Source organism: Microtus pennsylvanicus, chromosome 16 (assembly GCF_037038515.1).
Source record: "Microtus pennsylvanicus isolate mMicPen1 chromosome 16, mMicPen1.hap1, whole genome shotgun sequence".
Taxonomy (NCBI): Eukaryota; Metazoa; Chordata; class Mammalia; order Rodentia; family Cricetidae; genus Microtus; species Microtus pennsylvanicus.
Genome location: NC_134594.1, coordinates 24,100,959 through 24,120,498, shown reverse-complemented (window position 1 = coordinate 24,120,498; position 19,540 = coordinate 24,100,959). Strand labels below are relative to the sequence as shown.

Here is a 19,540-nt window from a genome sequence, read left to right as displayed (position 1 = left end):
ATTTGTGATGAGGTCTGGTGCCCTCTCCTGGCCTGCAGGCATACACACAGACAGAATATTGTATACATAATAAATAAATAAATATTTAAAAATAAATAAATTTGAACAGGACACAAAAACATAACTATAACCAACAATTCAGTTAGAACTTGAATTAAAGACTATTTTAAATCAAATATTGCTGTTTTCAGGAAAAACATACAATAAAGATGAAGTCTAAGAAATTTACTGCCCTCTAATAAACAATCCACAAATACTACAAAAGAACAGTTCAGGTGGAGGCTCAACGAAAGCTCAGTGGTTAAAAAGAGCTTACTGTTCTTGTCAAGGACACAGCTCCAGATCCCAGAATCTACATCAGGCAGCTCACAACTAAGCGTAACTTCACCTATATACACGCGACACACATAAAAACACATAAATTCATTAGTTTACATATATCCATGCTTATACATAAACAGAAATTAAAGTTAAATTTCTTAAAACAATACAGGCCCAGAAAGAACAAATATAACCAACCATTTGTTGTAGGATAATCTTTTGAACACTGTGAAGGTGTGTCACTATGATTGGTTTATAAAAAGCTGAAATCCAATAGCTAGGTAGGATTTTCAGGGCAGGGAGGACATTGGGAAGAAGGCAGGTGGAGACGCCAGGATGGCAGCATGGGCATTAGAAAGTAAAGGTTACTGAGCCATGTAAAAGAATGTAAATTAGAAGAAATGTATGTAAGTTAATTTAAATTATAAGAGCTAGTTAGAAACATGCCTATCGGGCAAGTTTTCATAATTAATAAGAAATCTCCCTGTGGTTATCTGGGAGTTGAAAGGCTGGACAGAGAAAGACTCACTACAACCACAGCTGACCACACAACATAAATAAAACAACTAAAAACCTAAATTTTCAGATAAGGGCACATATATCTAAGACAAAGAAACTCAATGGCAACTGTCCAAAGAACAACAGAGCAGGGTCCTACACATACTGCACTTATTAACAGCACCTGAAATTTGCTCTCAAAAAGACAGGCCCCCTATCAGACAGGAAGAATGGACAGGAGATCTGACACACACTAGAGTTAGCTTTGTCTACTGGGAAGTCACAAACGACTCTGAACATCAGTTAAGATAAAGGTTACAGTTTTTTAGCAACATATAGCTTTAGAGAGAAAAGGAGGTATCTTACTTAAAAGGAAGGCTTGAGGTGGTTGGTAGCCACAACCGCCTTTTGATCCTAGCACTCAGGAGGCAGATCTTCAAGTTTAAAGCTAGCCTGCTCTACATAGCAAATTCCAGGACAACAAGGGCTATACAGTGAAACCATCTCAAAAATAAATAAATGAACAAGCAAGCAAACAAACAAAGAGACACAGATACAATTTACTAAAGTCACATGTAAAGAACGTGGGCACTGACCCTCAGTGGCAAACCACTCATACCCTCTAGCTCTACAGGAGTACCTCTTGCCAGCCTTTCACTGAAGCTCTCTTCCATAAGAAAACTCCTTCCAAGTCGTGCAGTGGTGGTACACACCTTCGATTCGAGCTCTCATGTGGCAGAAGCAGGCAGATCTCTAAGAGTTCAAGGCCGGCCTGATCTAGAGTGAGTTCCAGGACAGCAAGGATACAGAGAGAAACCCTGTCTCAAAGAAAGGAAGGAAGGAAGGAAGGAAGGAAGGAAGGAAGGAAGGAAGGAAGGAAGGAAGGAAGAAAGGAAGGAAGGAAGGAAGGAAGGAAGGAAGGAAGGAAGGAAGGAAGGAAGGACGGAAGAAAAAACAATAACAAAGCTGGGCGGTGGCGGCACACGCCTTCAATCCCAGCACTCAGGAGGCAGAGGCAGGCCGATTTTTCTGAGTTTGAGGCCAGCCTGGTCTACAAGAGCTAGTTCCAGGAAAGGCTTCAAAGCTACAGAGAAACCCTGTCTCGAAAAACCGAAAAAAAAAAATCCCAAAGAAAGGAAGAAAAAAAAGGAAAAATTCTTCCTAAAACTCAAGAAGAGAGGAAGGGTAGAAGAAAGAAATGCATTATCAAATACATTGGCAGTAGCAACTAAAATAGCAAAGAACATGAATATGCCTCAGGAGTGACACACAAGAGGGCCAAAGCCCAGCATAGACAGAAGAGTCCACACAAAGTCTATGGTCTCTACAATGTTATAGATATGAATACTTTGCATTGGTATAGATCTTGGTCTACTGATACAAATTTTAGGTCAATTTTGTCATGTGTATATTTCTGCTCTTGATTAAGGTTATTGTGTTTGGGCATCTCATTTAAAGATGTAATGTATAATTAAGAAATACAGGATAATAGTCATCTATAATAGCCAAGCTTGTAGTCATGTTAGTTAGGTTTTCTAGATGTACAGAGATATATTTCAGATGAATAGTTACTGAATATGGCATTTAAAATATTTTAAAAACTTAGGACTTTTCTTAACAATGAGACACGTTTGCTCCTGGCAACACCAATCTACTTCAAGAGAATGATGGACATCAAAGAGGCTCCTTATGGAGTTTGCTAGCCATCTGAGAAAGAAATTGCTCTTGCCTGGACTGCTTGATGTTATGCTGTATGAACTGGATATGCAGGATCCACAGAGAAATGACTACTGAACTTGCCTAAAGATGAGACAATCCTTCAGGGTTCCTGCTTCATGAAAGGTCTGCCAGACATTCTTCAGGATACAGAAGAAAGTGACTGACAAACTGCCAATATAGTCCAAACTGTCTTTGAAATTTCCTACTTCATGGAAAAGTCTGCCAGATACTATGGGCCTGTAGGCTGAAGACAGGTGCCCCAATGGTACAAAACTTTGGGTGAAAGCCGGGAGGTGGTGGCGCACGCCTTTAATCCCAGCACTCGGGAGGCAGAGGCAGGCAGATCTCTGTGAGTTCGAGACCAGCCTGGTCTACAAGAGCTAGTTCCAGGACAGGCTCCAAAACCACAGAGAAACCCTGTCTCGAAAAACCAAAAAAAAAAAAAAAAAAAAAAAAAAACTTTGGGTGACTACTGTCCAGGCAGCAAGATGTCTCTGTTAATTCTAGAGTTTTAGAAGTTGCTCACAATGCACTTCCTGTTTATTTAGATAATATTATATCCTTCTGGAGTCTTTGATGGAATTGAAAAATAGTTATAATTATAGTTTCACTTAGTTATGATAAAAGATAAAGTAGATATAAATTCTTGCTTGATACCTGTATTGTTATATGTAACTTAACTATGTTAAAGCTAAAACCTTTTTTATTTGAACAGAAAAGGGAAAATGGTGTGAGAAGTCCTTCTGTATATGTGTTGCTTTTATTGGTTAATGAATAAAGAAACTGCTTTGGCCTGTTACGGGGCAGAATAGAGCTTTGCTGAGAGAAAGTAGGCAGAGTCGGGGAGAAGCCATGTAGCTGTCACAGGAGCCAGATGCCTCCATTGAAGCCAGCTGAAACTTTGCCACTGGGCCACAACCTCGTGATGATGTATGGATTAATGTAGATATGTTAATTTATGATATAAGAGCAGTTAATAAATAAATAAATAAAAAATAAATAAATAAATAAATAAATAAATAAATAAATGCTGTAAACAAAAAAAAAAAAGAGCAGCTAGAAAAACGCTTAAGCTACTGGCCAAACAGTACTGCATATAATATATAGTTTCTGTGTGATTACTTCGAGTTAGGACAGCTGGGAAACTAGTGGCCTCTGAGAACACTACAATGTTGTTAGGCAGGGAACAGCAAACTCTAAAGCTTGTTTTGAATATACACATTTGCTCCACTAGAATTAATATATTAGGGGATGTCTTAATCTCTTAAAATTTTGTGTTTGCTTCTGTGGGATTCCAACTTCCAGAAAACTAAGTGACACAGAAAACAGCCAGTTGAAACAAGTCCTGTGGGCATGCACAGCACATTGTTGCAAAGCCATCAAACATCTACCAGCTACCTCAGTTCACCCTGTGTACTCTGAGCCAAACTATGCCACATCTACCCACATCTGATACTACCTTGTATCAGATTTCAAAAAACCTACCTCTTCACAGTAATTGGCAAACTATACTCCAAGTGTTTTTCCATGAAAAAAAAAATGTACCATTTTCTTACAGTATTTAGGTATCTGTTAATTATTTTACATATGTAAATCTATGCTACCTTTTTTTTTAAATATTTATTTATTTATTTATTTATTATGCAATATTCTTTTTGTGTGTATGCTTGAAGGCCAGAAGAGGGCGCCAGATCTCATTACAGATGGTTGTGAGCCACCATGTGGTTGCTGGGAATTGAACTCAGGACCTTTGGAAGAGCAGGCAATGCTCTTAACCGCTGAGCCATCTCTCCAGCCCTCTATGCTACCTTTTTAAAAGAGTCATTTTAATGTGTGTGTGGTCTTGTGTGACTGTTGTACAGTTCCTTGGAATTAGAGGCAATTTGTTAGCTACCTCAAAGTGGGTGCCTGGATGTGAATTCATGTCCTCTGATAGAATAAGCATCTTAACCACTGAGCTATCTCATCAATCCCCATATGTTATCATTTTTATTAAAGTCCTATTTTGCTGTTATTGGGGACTTGATTTTTGAGATAGGGTCTTTCTATGTAGCCCATGCCAGTCTGGAACTTGGCTTCCAGAGTGGATTGCTAAGACTGTATAGGCATGTACCACCTTTTTTGTATTTGTGATACTGTGCCAGGTCCATTTTCCCCACATACCCTGTAGTTTTTATTCTGAACCTGCATAATACAATGTCTTTTAGGAACATGTATGCCCTGATATAGATAGAACACATACAAAGCAATGAGAAAGATACTTAACAACGTAATAGTAAGAACTGCCTATCTTACAAATTTTTAAAGGAATGTTACAAGGTTAAGTTAGACTCATCAATATATAAAAACAAAACAAAGCTATCATCTTGGTTCGATAAAGGTATTCAATAAATATTACAGTTTACTTCATTCTTCATTTTGATGCAGTCTTGAAACATTGAAAATCAAAGGAGATTTTGTGAATAGTCAATGAAATCTCTGAAAAAACAACAATACCATTTTAAGTAGACCCTATTATCATGGGGAAGGAACGATGATTGCTATTTAGCTACTTGGTACAGCAAGTGTTTAAAAGTAGAAAATCCATCCTAAGACTATGTACCCTACCCCAGCTCTGCATTTAGAAAAGTAAACTTTCATTTCTCCTTTTGTACAAAGATAAAACATCGAAAAACTCACACACCCTACAGTTTCCTCAGCAAATCTAATGGATACTCCAAATTACCTCAACCAAAGTTTTGTTCATCTTACACTAACAAAAGATAATCACAGTAGAGAATATGAGAGGTGGGTAGCCTCAGTCACGCATAACACAGCAAACACTTGTAATTCTAGCACTCAGAAAGATGCAGCTGGAAAGACTACTACAAATCTGATGCTAGCCTGGGCTATATGGTGAGTTCCAGACCAGCATGAGCAACAGAAGACTATCCCAAAAACCAAATTCAGCAGCTAAGGGCACTGGCTTCAACTGCAAAAGACTAGGGTTCCTCAACTCCACTGTCTACTTGGTAACTTACAACTAACTGTAGCCCTCTAATTTCCGTGAGCACTAGGCTAGGCATGCACACATGGTGCACATACATATATGCAGACAAAACAGACATTTAAAATAAATCATTTTTTAACCGAAACCAAAATTTAGAAAACAGCAGCTCCATCATTTACTTCGGCACAACTTTTGTTTTACTTTAAAAATAGGAACTTTGGCCGGGAGATAGTGGTACACGCCTTTAATCCCAGCGTTCGGGAGGCAGAGGCAGGCGGATCTCTGTGAGTTCGAGACCAGCCTGGTCTACAGAGCTAGTTCCAGGACAGGCTCCAAAACTACAGAGAAACCCTGTCTCGAAAAACCAAAAAAAAAAACGGGGGGGGGACTTTAAATAGTGAGTTCGAGGCCAGCGTGGTCTACAAGAGCTAGTTCTGGGACGGGCACCAAAGCTACAGAGAAACCCTGTCTCGAAAAACCGAAAAAAACAAAACAAAACAAAACGAAAAAAAAAACTTCTTTTTGTTTTTTTAAAGATTTATTTTATGCATGAGTGCTCTATTTGCATGTAAGCCTACATGCAAGAAGAGGGCATCAGATCCCACTACAGATAGCTTGTGAGCCACCTTGCAGTTGCTGAGTACTGATCTCAGGACCTCTGGAAGAGCTGGTGCTCTTAACCACTTAGCCATCTCTCCAGTCCTGTTTTGTCTTTTAAAATTACAACTTTAATACAAATCTATGTGAAAGGCAAAGCATACTTCAAAGTTTAGATACCTAACTGTACACTTGCTATTCCAACTAAATCCCCAAAAATCAAGATTATAACCACAACATTAAAGTCCTCCATAGCCTGATATCACGTTTAAAAATGTCACTCTCAAAACCTCTTCACTTGCACTTTTTAACACCAGAACTACAAAATGGCGTTCTTTTAAGAACAAACTTTCCTAACCATCAGTTTTCTCTCATCAACATGACTGTCTACAAAGAAAAAGCAGTAGTTATATGTGAATGCTGACAACTGGCTCAACTCAATACTAAGTTAAATCAACTGCTTACTCTTTCCTACATCAACTTCACAACTTTGATCAATCCTAAAACCTCAACTTGATTTTTAAATTTTCGGAAAAAGAATCACAAAGGAAGTATAACATACATCTGAGTCAGGTGGTGGTGGCGGTGCACAACCTTTTTTTTTTAATTGTTTATTTTTATTGTATGTGCATTGATGTTTTGCCTGCATATGTCTGTGTGAAGGTGTCAGATCCCTTGGAACTGAAGTTACAGACAGTTGTAAGCCATCATATGGGTGCTGGGAGTTGAACCCAGGTCCTCTGGCAGTGTAGTCAATGTTCTTTTTTGTTTGTTTGTTTGTCTTTTGAGACAGGGTTTCTCTGTGAAATAGTCCTGGCTGTCCTGGAACTTGCTTTGTAGACCAGGATGGCCTCGAACTCAGAGATCCGCCTGCCTCTACCTCCCAAGTGCTGGGATTAAAGGCGTGCGCCACCACTGCCCGGCAGTCAGTTCTCTTTAACAGCTGGGGCAACTCCCCAGCCTCAGTGGTGCACAACTTTAATCCCAGCACTCGGGAGATAGAGGCAGGTGGATCTCTATGAGTTTGAGGCCAGTCTGATCTACAAAGAGAGTTCCAGGACAGCCAGGGCTACATAGAGAAACCCTGTCTTGGGGGGAAAAAAAGTAACGTATTTGAATATTTATATTTATTTTCTATTCATGTTGTAACACTACATGTAGTGGCCCCCAGTCTAGCTGTGTAAAAATCACTAGTAGAGCTTTAAACACATGGCCAAGTCTTTCCCTTTAGAGACTAATTTATTGAACACCTGACAACAAACCTCTTCAGTTTTTTTCTCTAATGCTAAAACAAGCAAAAATGAAACAATGACAAAGATTTCCTTTTTATTATGCTTTTATAAAAATAGGCCATGCAAATGAACTAATACCATGATTCATTCATAAATGCAATTTCCAAGGTCTTACCAAACAAATAACGCAGGCTCTGCCCAATATCCTACAATTACCCTGTATAATAATACAGTCTATAATGCCAAGGACCCAGCTCAACTATCTTCTCTGAAAATACTCATGCAAACACAATTCAAAGAGCCTTTTCTCTTGCACTGTAATTGCTATTTTAACACCTGTTTTACGCAACATTTATTTAGCACACATGTACTATATACATTACCCAATATGAACATAGCAATTAACAAAACAAAGTCCCTATCATAAAATCCACATTTTAAATGCAAAAGATGTGATAAATATACAGCTAAGTATATATCAATGGTCATAATTATACTGGAGAAAAAACCATGAAGGAAGTAAGAAAGAAATAGGTTGAGAAATACTCCTGATCAAAGAAGGTTCAAACAACGTTTAGAGGACTCCACTTACACACAGGCCCCAGAGAAATGTGCAAATGGATCCATGCAGTTTCTTGGAAGAGAAACTTCCCAACACCCAGTTATTCGTGTATGCTCTATCAGACAATGTGGACCCTTTGAGTACAAACACACACTTTAATGAACAATATGTATGTATGTATATGAATCAATCCTCTATCTTATGTACATTTCCAGAAGCTGAAATAGTAAAGGAAATAAGATGGCACACTAAAAAGTAACCCATCCAGTTGAGGCCACTTGGTCAGCTGCACTCCAGACCTCGAATCCTGCAGGGTGCCAAGTGTTCCCCTCTGGAAAACTCTCATCAGTGCTTCACATCCCATAGAACTGCTGGGATGGCAGTTCTATTATCAAGTGCACATGATCTGGGACTGTATGCTTTGCAATATCTATGAAATGTAACTGTAATTTCAGTTCCTATAATTGTCTGCTTCTGTAAGAATACAGTATTGTTTACTATTGAAAACTGAGCTGGACATGGTGGCACTCGTCTTCAATCCCAGCACTCAGGAAGCAGAGGCAGGCAGATTATCTGTTAGTTCGAGGCCAGCCTGGTCTACAAAGTGAGTTCCAGAAATTCAGGGCTGAAACCCTGTTTGGGGAAACAGGGAGAGGGGATGGAATGGGGAAGAAGTCAAGACTTAATTCTTCATGTAAAAATAAATAAGCACATCCATTTCATTAGTGTATGTCTTAATTTCATTGCGTTGCTGAAATAAAATATGGCAAAAGCAATTTAGGAGAGAGAAAGGATTAAGTCACAATTCCAGGTTACAGAGCATTACTGCAGGGAAGTCACAGCAAGAGCTGTCTTATAGTTTCTATTGCTGTGATATAACACCATGACAAGAAACAACTTGGAGAGGAAAGGGTTTATTTCATCTTTTTTCCCCAAATAATGTCCATTTATAACACAGGCAGCTTAGGGCAGGAACCTGAGGCAGGAACAAATGCATAACCCAGGGAGGAGTGCTGCTTTCTGGCTTGACTTGCTCAGCCCTGCTTTCTGTTAGGACCCAGGACCACCTGCTCAAGAGTGGCACCACCCCCAGTGAACTGGGTCCTCTCACATCAGTCATGTTAATAAAAAAAAAAAACGTATTACAGAATTTCCCAAAGGCCAATCTGGTAAAAGCATTTTCTCTACTGAGATTCTCTCTTCCAAATGACTCTAGCTTGGATCAAGCTGGCATAGACCTAGCAGCACAAGAGCACTGGTGATATTACACCCACGAACAGAGCAAATGAATTAGTTTTCATGTTTGCAGTAAGTTGGAGTTAACCCTGCCTAAGGAACGATGCCACCCATTGTGGGCAGATATTACCACCTCAATTATCATAATCAAGATAATCTCCCACTGGCTGCCCATAAACCAACTTGATCTAGACAACTACACACACACACACACACACACACACACTTGTTTTACAAGACAGTTTCTGTGGCCTCAAACTCAGAGATCAACCTGTCTCCGCCTCCTAAATGCTGGAACTAGACAATTTCTCATTAAGACTCCTTTCCCAGCCAGAATCCCAACCTAATGAATAGCTCTGACCACAGTGGGCTGCTCATCCCTCTTTAAATGACCTAATCAAAATAATCCCCCACAGGCATGCCCAGAGGCCTGGCTCCTGGGTGGTTCTAGAGCTCAACAAATTGACAAAAGAGATTAACCAGTACAGACACAGAGAAGAGAAAGAAAATGAAAAGAAAGTAAATGGGAGACTCCTTTCCTAGGTGATTCTAGACTGTCATGCTCACAATTAAATACAGTCATTTCAGTTTACAACCCACTTTCCTCTTCACTAACTGGTAAGATTAATGTGTATCAAAGAACTGTCTTAATTTTCTTGACTGGCACGCCTCTAATCCCAACACAAAGACAGATCTCTGAGTTCAAGGCCAGCTTGGTCTGCACAGCAAGTTCTAGGCTATATAAGACCTTGTCTCAAAACAAAATCAAACAGACAAATAAATAATAAAAGCCAGCTTAGGGTAGGTACAGGTGCTTGCCACGCCAAGCCAGAAGGCCTGAATTGGAACCCCGGAGCCCACATAATAAAAGAACACACAACTGAAAGCTGTCCTCTGCCTCCACTTGAGTGTTGTAATATGCACTCCAACATGCAAAGTAAACAAATGTAAAAAAAATTTTAGGTTTTTCTTAAATTGTTTTAATGAAAGCCATTACCTTGTGTAGCTAATATATGTTAATGAAGACATCAAATTTTTTAATAAGTAAATGTTTCTTCATGATCAGTTAGTATCTGATCTGATTATCTACTTTATGTATCTCCATTAAGGGGTTGTATAAAATTTCTCAGGTAAAAGGAGATCACAAGTGGAAAAGGTTTAAGCAGTCCTGGTTTACATGAATGTAGTATAGGCATAAATATATTAAAACCAATTTCAAAAAGAAAAAGGAAACCAATTTCAAAGTAACTGCCTATACTCAACTGCAAAACTAGAATAATGTCACACTGAAATTTAAATAATAGCTGAGCCTGGCATGTGTGTGCCATGGGTTTGATCTCCAGTTTGGGCAGATGTAATAGAAAAAAGGCAGATGACCTTTCCGGTGCATATGGAAATCTCCTTGTTAATAATTCCTAATATGAATTTCATCAGCAACTAAACTAACCTGTCACTAATTATAAGGACACCTTTTTTCTTTCTTCTTCTCTCCCCCAAATAGTAAACACTAGATAAGTATGATTTAATTGCTCTGAAAAAATAAAATCTGATTCCTGACTCCTAGCTCTAGATGTGAACCCTAATTTAACTTCAGTCTGTTTGCTTAATAAAAATATCTGCCTGAGGCCAGCAGGATAGCAAAGCGGGTAAAGACGCTTGCTGCCAAGTCTGATGACCTGAGTTTGATCCCCAGAACCCACATGGTGGAAGCAGAGAACACACAAACTGCCTCTGATCACAACTCACTGTGGCATGTGTATGTGAGCACGCATGTGCAAGCATACACAAACAAAATAAACAAATATGTAAATTAAAAGTCTGCTTTGCAACCTTCTGAGATTTTTTTTTTTTTTTTTTTGGTTTTTCGAGACAGGGTTTCTCTGTGGCTTTGGAGCCTGTCCTGGAACTAGCTCTGTAGACCAGGCTGGTCTCGAACTCACAGAGATCCGCTTGCCTCTGCCTCCCGAGTGCTGGGATTAAAGGCATGCGCCACCATCGCCCGGCCCTTCTGAGATTTTGAGATTAAGAAAGAACTCTCAAAAGTGCACTGCAGAGAAAGTCACGGTGGCACACACCCGTACCTAGTACTGAGAAATCAGAGGCTACTCTGAAAGGCTGAGAGCACGGCCTGGAAAATGGAAGGTGTTCAGTAAATCACAAACTATCACCAAGCTCCTAACCTCTTTCTTATATTTTTAGTTGTGAGTCTAGTCTTTAACAACTGAGCCATCTCTCTAACCCACAATTCCTCCCCACCCCGAGACAGGGTTTCTCTATAGCTTTGGAGCCTCACCTAGAACTCACTCTGTCAACCAGGCTGACCTTAAACTCACAGAAGAATCCGGGTGCTGTGATTAAAGGCTTGCACCACCACTGCCCGGCTCCTATTAACCCTTTTCTAAGAAATATTCTGCCATTGGAACTTAAAACAAATCACTCAAATTAAAGTTCAAAACAACATTTATAATTCATTTGTATTTTATGTACACTGGTATTTTGTCTTCATATATATATCTGTGTGAGGGTGTTGGATCCCCTGAAACTGAAGCATAGGCATGAACTGCCATGTGGATGATGGGAATTGAACCTAGGTCCTCTGGAAGAGCAGTCAGAACTCTTAACTGCTGAGTCATCTCTCCAACCCCAAAACATTTATTAACAGTGGTACATATTCCCACTTTGGATTTTATTTTCTTATGACTCACATTAACATCTAAAGAGTAAAAGAGAAGGATGCAGCAGTAGCAACAACCAGCTTGTGATTTTATTTAGGCATGAAGGAGGTTCCACTTTTCCAGTGGGCTGAAATCTGAAAGGTGTGGGTGTTGGCCACATCTTTCTTACCATAATCCTAGATCCCAAGAAAGTGATGTAAAGCTGGGCATTGGTGCCACACACCTTTAATTCCAGCACTCTGGAGACAGAGGCAGGCTGTTTTGTGGGTTTGAGGCCAGTCAGATCTACAGAGTGAGTTCTAGGACAAGCTACAAAGAGAAACTCTGTCTCAAAAAACCAAGAGAGTGATGAAAAGCTTTAGGACAATTCTCAAACTTCTCTATCAGTGTTTCTCAACCTGTGGGTCACAAGCCCTTTGGAGGTTGAATGACTTGTTCACATTGGTTGCATAAAACTATCAGAAAACACAGATATTTACATTACAATTCATAACAGCAGCAAAATTACAGTTATGAAGTAGCAATGAAAATAATTTTATGGTTGAAGATCACCACAACATGAATTGCAATAAAAGGTAGAAGCATTAGGAAGATTGAGAACCACTCATCTAGATGAACAGCATACAGTATACAGAGTATACAGAGGCCACAATTTTCTAACAACTTCATTCTCTAAACATATTAAAATGATGTGAAACTTTAAAAGGACTGGCAAGTAACCAAGCACAATCTCACATAATACAATATACATAGACTGTAACACCAAACGTTATCCTTTTTCTCTAGATGAACTGGAGACAAGAGATACTCTGCAGAAGCTTTTATCAGGTTATAACCAGGCCTAGTCAGGACACAGCACCGGGGAGAAAGGGAGGGCAGATGTGCAACAGATGTTATTGCAGGTATCAAACAAACTACACTAAGCCAAGAAAATCCACTGTAGAAAGTATGAAATTGTGCAAAATGATACTCAGACCACTTTCCATTAAAATACTGAGCCAGAAACATTTCATCATTCTGAAATAGAGGGTGAAAGTCCCTGTGAAGTATGAACTGGTGCTGTATCAGTTTACTAAGTAGGAAACACAACGAAAGGAGTGCTGCTGTCACCAACCCTACCAAAACTTGATTCTAGCACTAGGCAATGCCCTACTTTCTCTTTACTTGACAAGAAAAAGTGGGGGAAGAGACCCTTAAAATTCCCCGCACTATGGTGAACGCCTTTAATCACAGAACTCAGAAGGCAGAGACAGGTGGATCTCTGAAAATTTGAGGTTAGTCTGGTCTATACAGTGAGTTCCAGGACACTCAGAACTATGTGAGAGACCCCATCCCACCCTCACCCCTACCCTGTCTCAGGAAAAAAAAAAAAGTTGACACTGCAAAAGTTGAAACAGAATCCCAGCGTTCAGGAGGCAGAGACAAGCCTCTCTGTGAGTTGGAGGCCAGCATGGTCTACAGGATGACTTTCAGAACAGCCAGGGCAGGGGCAGTTACTCAGAGAAACACTGTCTTAAAAAACCAAAACCAAAACTAAAACAAAACAAAACACACACACACAAAACCAAAAGCTGAAACAGATGCAATTTTGAAACAAAACTATTATTTTGCTTGGTAACATTTTCTTCATTCCTAATGTCTGCCAACAATAAAAACACTGTATCTCATTTTCTTCTTCATTTAGTGATTTACACATTTTTCTTATTTATGCCTTATCACAATAAATCCTTTAGTAAGCTAGCAAAAATGCTCAGTGAGTCAAAGTGCTTGCCACTTAAAAACCTAAATTTCATCCCTGGACTCACATGGTAGAAAAAAAGAACCAATTCCAGAAAACGGTTCTCTGCCCTATACATATGTGTGTTGGCATGAGGCGTGCACACACATTCACACAAACACACGATTAATAAAATGTTGTAAAATAATAAATTTTTGTACTGTGGTTTTAGCAATGAAATTAAAGGGTTTTTTTGTCTCACCATCACAACCAAGAACCATAATTCTATAAATTCTTAAACATATTCTACTAAGTCTATAATGCAGAATATTACTTTGCAATAAAACAGGACAACTGATACGAGTGAAAACTTAGATAACCCAACAAGGAAATTCTGCTGCACTGAAGAAATGCCAATCTGTAAGTTATATACTTTCTTTATGATTCTCTTTAGTAAATAAATGCTCTTTAAAAATTTGCTCAAATCCACAGTTGCTAGACAGTGGGAGGGAGAGAGGATGGGAGGATATAGGTGGATGTGGTTCTAAAAGGGCAACCCAAGGCTCCTTTGTATTGAACTGTCATATCTTGGACATAGACCTACACATGTAATAACACTGCATAGAACTAAACACACAGAACTATAAGTTAACTTGGGAAATGTGAATAAAATTGGTAGACATTATCAATGTTACAATCAGCTATAAGATTTTATAAGATATTAATATTTGGAAAAGTAGGTAAAATATACAAAGAATATCTCAAGTTACATGTAACTTTATGGCTCTCTCAAAATAAAAATAATTTTTAGAAGAGGAGATATATACTACTTGGTGATAGCATCTGCCTAGCATATGCAACAATACCTGGAGTCAACTCCAATACATGAATATACACAGCCACACAGTTGATTCTGTTCAGCATGGTGGCTCATACCTGCTACCCAAGTATGGAAGAAATGGAGGCCTGCCTGTACTACATATTAAGACTCAAAAGAAATACAAACAAACAAACAATAAAAAGGTGTCACTAACAGTTGGAAAACTTGAATATTAGAAAAAAAATATTAATGGTATTACAACCATACAAGGCAACATCTTTATGTCTAAGGAGTGAAGCATTAAGTACAGTTTTCTTTTGTTTCATATGTATGCAAAGAAAAAGTAATCTTGGTGATATGTTAAATATAGGTAAAAGACTTAAGCGTATTTTTGGTGCTCTCCATATTTTCCCCCTAGTCAGCATAAACAGAGGGAGAAGGAGCTGGGAGACAACCCAACCCCTGGCTCCAACCTCCAACATAATAAAAATAAGGAAAAATAAAGGGACAAGGGGGTGGGTGGGTAAATGTTGCAAGAAAACTATGCTATAGTTCTACCTACACATCAATTAGTCTTAAAATAATTGAAGTAGCCAGGCCTGGTGATGCAGGCCTTTAATCCCAACACTCGGGAGGCAGAGGCAGGCAGATCGCTGTAAATCCGAGGTCAGCCTGGTCTACAGAGTGAGTTCCCCAAAGCTACAGAGAAACCCTGTCTTGAAAAACAAAAACAGATAGATAGATAGATAGATAGATAGATAGATAGATAGATAGCGAGCGCGGCTCACCTGCTTCCATGTACAAGTCCTGGGCTAGATAACCAGCACAGAATAACAGCAACTATTCCAGACTTCAGCTGATGAGACGGCACAGTGAGTAAAAACACTTGCTGCCAAGTCTGGTTTTTTGTGTGTGTTTTCAGACAGACAGGGAGAGAAATGTCTCAGAACACAGGAAAAAAAGAACTATGCTACAATCTCACTTCAGTCTGAAAACAATATCATTAATATTTTACTTCAATAAGAACTGGTTATCTATAATGGATATTTCTGCAATATCAGTTACCTCAACATAAATGGTTATTTACAATTATGTATTTTATGTATATGAGTGCTCTATTTGCATGCACAGCAGAAGAGGGCATCAGATTCCACTATAGATGGTTGTGAGCCACCATGTTGTTGCTGGGAATTAAACTCAAGACCTCTGGAAGAGCAGTCCAAGTGCTCTCAACTGCTGAGTTACACAGAAAGGAAGGGGGAAAAAAACCCTAAATTTCCGTATTTCTTTGTCAAGCAAGTGAATTATAATTATAAGCTAAATGGCTAACACTAACACACGCTCCAAAATTCAAGATAGTCTCTCTCCGTTTTTCGAGACAGGGGTTCTCTGTGCAGACCAGGCTGGCCTAGAACTCACAGAGATCCGCCTGCCTCTGCCTCCCGAGTGCTGGAAGGAAAGACGTGAGCTACCACCACCGCCACTCAAGTACCAAATTTGGCAAACGCACTTCATTTCTTCCTAAGAAAATGTTTGTGCAAAAGAAGCGACCCATACACTAAACACCAAACAACAACGGCAAAAGAAAGTGCTACAATGTATTAATGACAGCTCCAAGACTTCAGGGCACAGTTTACAAAGTAAACAGGCTCAATCCAGTGCCCCTGGAAATTAACAATGCATCTATTTTTTATGCAAACGGCAAACATCCAAAACACAGCTAGCGTCGGCAAGAGCCGTCTCAGAAGACTCGGAAATTATCTTCTGCTAAGTTTTGCATCGGTGTTTTTAAAACTTCACAGCGTAAAATCTGTGCGAGAACTTCCAACCGGACCGCCCCCTAGATATGAGTTCCACCTCCTCCGGAGAAGGGTGGCGGGGTGGGACAGCTCTGCTCTCAAACTAAGAAAATGTTTTTATTCCCCCCACTCTCCCCAGGGGATGCAGGGCCAAGTGCACAAGCGATTACACGGAGGTAGCAGACTGCAAAGGTCCCTTCGTTTTTCTATCCTCCCCCCGCCCAACCCCCGCCACCACTCGAGTCGTACAGTGACCCCGGCCGGGCGGGGACAGGTGAATCCCAGGTGGGGAGGAAGAGGGAGGGACGGGCCGCGGAGGGAGAAGCGCGTTCAAGGAATGAATGAGTCGTGCCTCAGCCACACCACCTGTTCCTCCCGAAGGGTGCCACCCCGAGCAGCCAGCAGGATCCCTGGCCCGAGCGGGCCGCGACTTGCAGCCCGTGCGGCCCGCTGGCCCCGCTCAAGGCCAGGCTGCTCCTCCCTTCGCTCGAGGAGGGGAAAAAGCGGCCGCGAGGAAGCCGGGGCGTCAGGGCCTAGCCCGGAACCGAGGCCTCCGAAGCCCGCCGTCCGCGACCGCGCGGACCGAGATGGGCGCCACCGGGGCGAGACGAGGGAGCGCGCTCCGCCGGGCAGCACGGCCGAGGCGGGGTCCCCCGCGGGGTGGCCCGGTGCCCGCCCGCCCTCCCGTCCGTCCCGGGCTGGGGAGTGACAGGCCCGGCTCCCAGCGAGACGCTCCCTGCCGCCCGCCCGCCACCTCGGACTCACCAAGATCCGCTTGAAGAGCGCGTTCTCCTTGGGCGGGAGGCTCACGGCCGGCATGGTTCCGGCTCCTCCCGCGGCTCCCGCCACCGCCCGGCTCGGTCAGTCCGTTTGTCCGCCCGCCGCCGCTGCCGTTCCCAAGCTCGCTTCAGCCTTGAATCCTCCGCTCCGCCGCCACTAGGCCTCGGGTGTCGCCGCGTCGCCCTTTCCTGACACCCCTTTCTCCTCCTTTTTTTTTTTCCTTCCCTCTTCCCCCTTTCTCACTTAGCGCTGCCGCCACCTCCCCCCTCACGGGTCTCCGTCGGCGGTTCACGTGGTAACTGAAAAGACCGACAGAGGCAGCCAAAATGGCGGACGCCGAGGGCTTTCCCACCCGGGTCACACCTCCCACCGCGCAGGCGCGGTGACCCGCTCTCCCCACCCTCGCTGCACCGGCGCCTGCCGGGAAGGCGGAGGCCGGGTCGGCCTGCGGAACCGCTGATCCTGGCTTGGCTCTGCCGGTCTTGCTAGTGCGGTACGTCTGGGAGGACCGCCAACGGCGCTTCCGCCGCCGACAGCCTTTCTGCCCCTTCTCGCTAGACCGGCCTTTCACTCATTGGGGTGGACGCGCCCAGGTGCTGTAATCATAGCTTGAGCCTCGAGTGCCAAAATGCCGGTGGAGGTGTTTTAAGAAGAGATGTAGTCGGTCAAGGCCCAAGTGCCCAAATTGTGAGCAGAGGCGAAGGGTGAGATGAGAAAACCTTTCGCCTCAGTGGGGACTTGAGAACCGATCCGAAGAGGTGAGGGCTTAATCGTCTTTGAAAAGTGTCAGAGAGCGCGACCTACGAAATGGGCTTGCCTAGCTAGGGTATCTGTGATTTTGTTGACTGTAGTTAAGATAACCAAGAAAGGTCTTTAGCCAGATCCGAAATGGCGTGTTTGTACCGCCCGCTGAAGGAGCCTCTGAAGGTTGAAGTGTTCGTGTTTATTTCATTGCTGAAGTCCAGGCAGGGTTGAGGAACGGGCTGTCACCTTGATGTAGAGGAGCTGCGGGTCGAAACTCCTCGAGTTGGCTTCTAGTTCGTGCTTAGGGTTATAACTGTTGAACTCAACTGCCAGTTGCGAGAAATCCTTAGAGGGCAAACTTCACTGAACGAGATCAGGCCTGAGAGTGAAGAGGATCCCTTCCACGAGCAGGCATTTCATTAACCATTGACAATAAAACCTTCACAAAGTGACATGCCATTGAGTCACAAGAGCCATTTACCCGTGACTATCTCGTGCAGACCTTGTAGTATTCTGTGCATCTTGAATCATAAAGATGTGTGAGAGCTTGGCTTTTTTAGTCTTTTTTCTTTAACAGATACGTTGTAGTTTTCAAATTAGCCTTTAACTTCCCTGCTCTACAGAGTGCGTTCCAGGACATCCAGGGCTACACAGAGAAACCCCGTCTTGAAAAACCAAAAAGAGAGAGGGATCATAGCAGTCGAACCCTAGGGTCTCCTTGAATACTGTAATCTTTCTTAAGATTTAGAAAAATTAGGTTGGTGAGATGGCGCGGGGAGTAAAGGCTCTTACTCTGCAAGCCTGGCATCGTGAGTTTGATCCCCGAGCCCACGTAAAGATGGAAAAAGAAAAATGGCTCCGCGAAGTTGTTCCCTGACCTCCATGTTGGCACACTAAATAATAAATGAAGTTATGGGGCTGGAGAGATGGTTCCTCGAATAAGAGCCCTGTTGCTCTTTCAGAGGATCTGGGTAGGGCTCTCAGCCTCACCGAAGGCACCAGGTGAGCACACGGTGCACATTCATACATGCAGGCAAAACGCCCATACATATAAAATAAAGAAAATTCAGCACATACAAAGACACATATGAGTAGCTTCTCTTGTGAGTGTGTGCTGTCGGAGCTCTAGCCTGGCGCTTCATACCGGCCACACAAACCCACCTACCACTGAGCTAGCAACACCCACAGCACTAGATACTGACTTTTGTTTTTTGAAATTGTACACGTAATTTTTTAAATTGTAATGCTTTATTAGCATGTTAATTATACACAATAATGGTTTTCATTATGTTTTATGTATGTGCATAATATATTTCAATCTTATTCACACACATACATACCCTTGCCATCCCTTGTCTCCATCTACTACTGTTGATTCCTTTCCCACTAAATAGCAACTTTGCTTGTTGTTTTATCTTGCTAAGTAGCCCAGGCTTATCTTGGACTTACTTCCTCCCTCTTTGCTTCCCAAATGCTGAGATTACAGACATAATACCCCATCCAAGTCTTAACACTTGTATTTTTATAAAGATTTGATCTCTGTTTGTTTGCGTGTGTACACGTGCAAGTGTGTGGCTACTGGTACCCACAGAGGTCAGAAGAGAGTGTCAGATACCCTGGAGCTGGAGTGAGAGTAGCTGTAAGCCACCCACCTAGGTCCTCTGGAACAAGAGCAGGTCTCATAGCTGCTCAGCCTTCTCTTTAGGCCCAAACAACGGCTTTTAAGGTTCGATTAATACTGGTGTGATTATAACAGTGATCTGATTCATCTCTGAGTTAACATGCACCTACAGCCTGGCCACACAGTCAATGGAATAGCCTGGACCCAGTAATAAACTGTAGACTCCAAAC

The 19,540-nt window shown here is 41.8% G+C and overlaps 1 protein-coding gene across 1 annotated transcript in view; it reads right to left on the bottom strand.

Moving 5' to 3' along the window:
• Nucleotides 1-17,280, bottom strand: part of Naa15 (N-alpha-acetyltransferase 15, NatA auxiliary subunit) — a 67,514-nt gene extending 50,234 nt beyond the window's left edge. Inside the window, exon 1 of the mRNA XM_075950899.1 lies at nt 16,931-17,280. Within this exon, the coding sequence (XP_075807014.1) occupies nt 16,931-16,984 (54 nt within the window). The 5' untranslated portion in view covers nt 16,985-17,280. The remainder of the gene's footprint in view (nt 1-16,930) is intronic.
• Nucleotides 17,281-19,540: the final 2,260 nt, after the last annotated feature.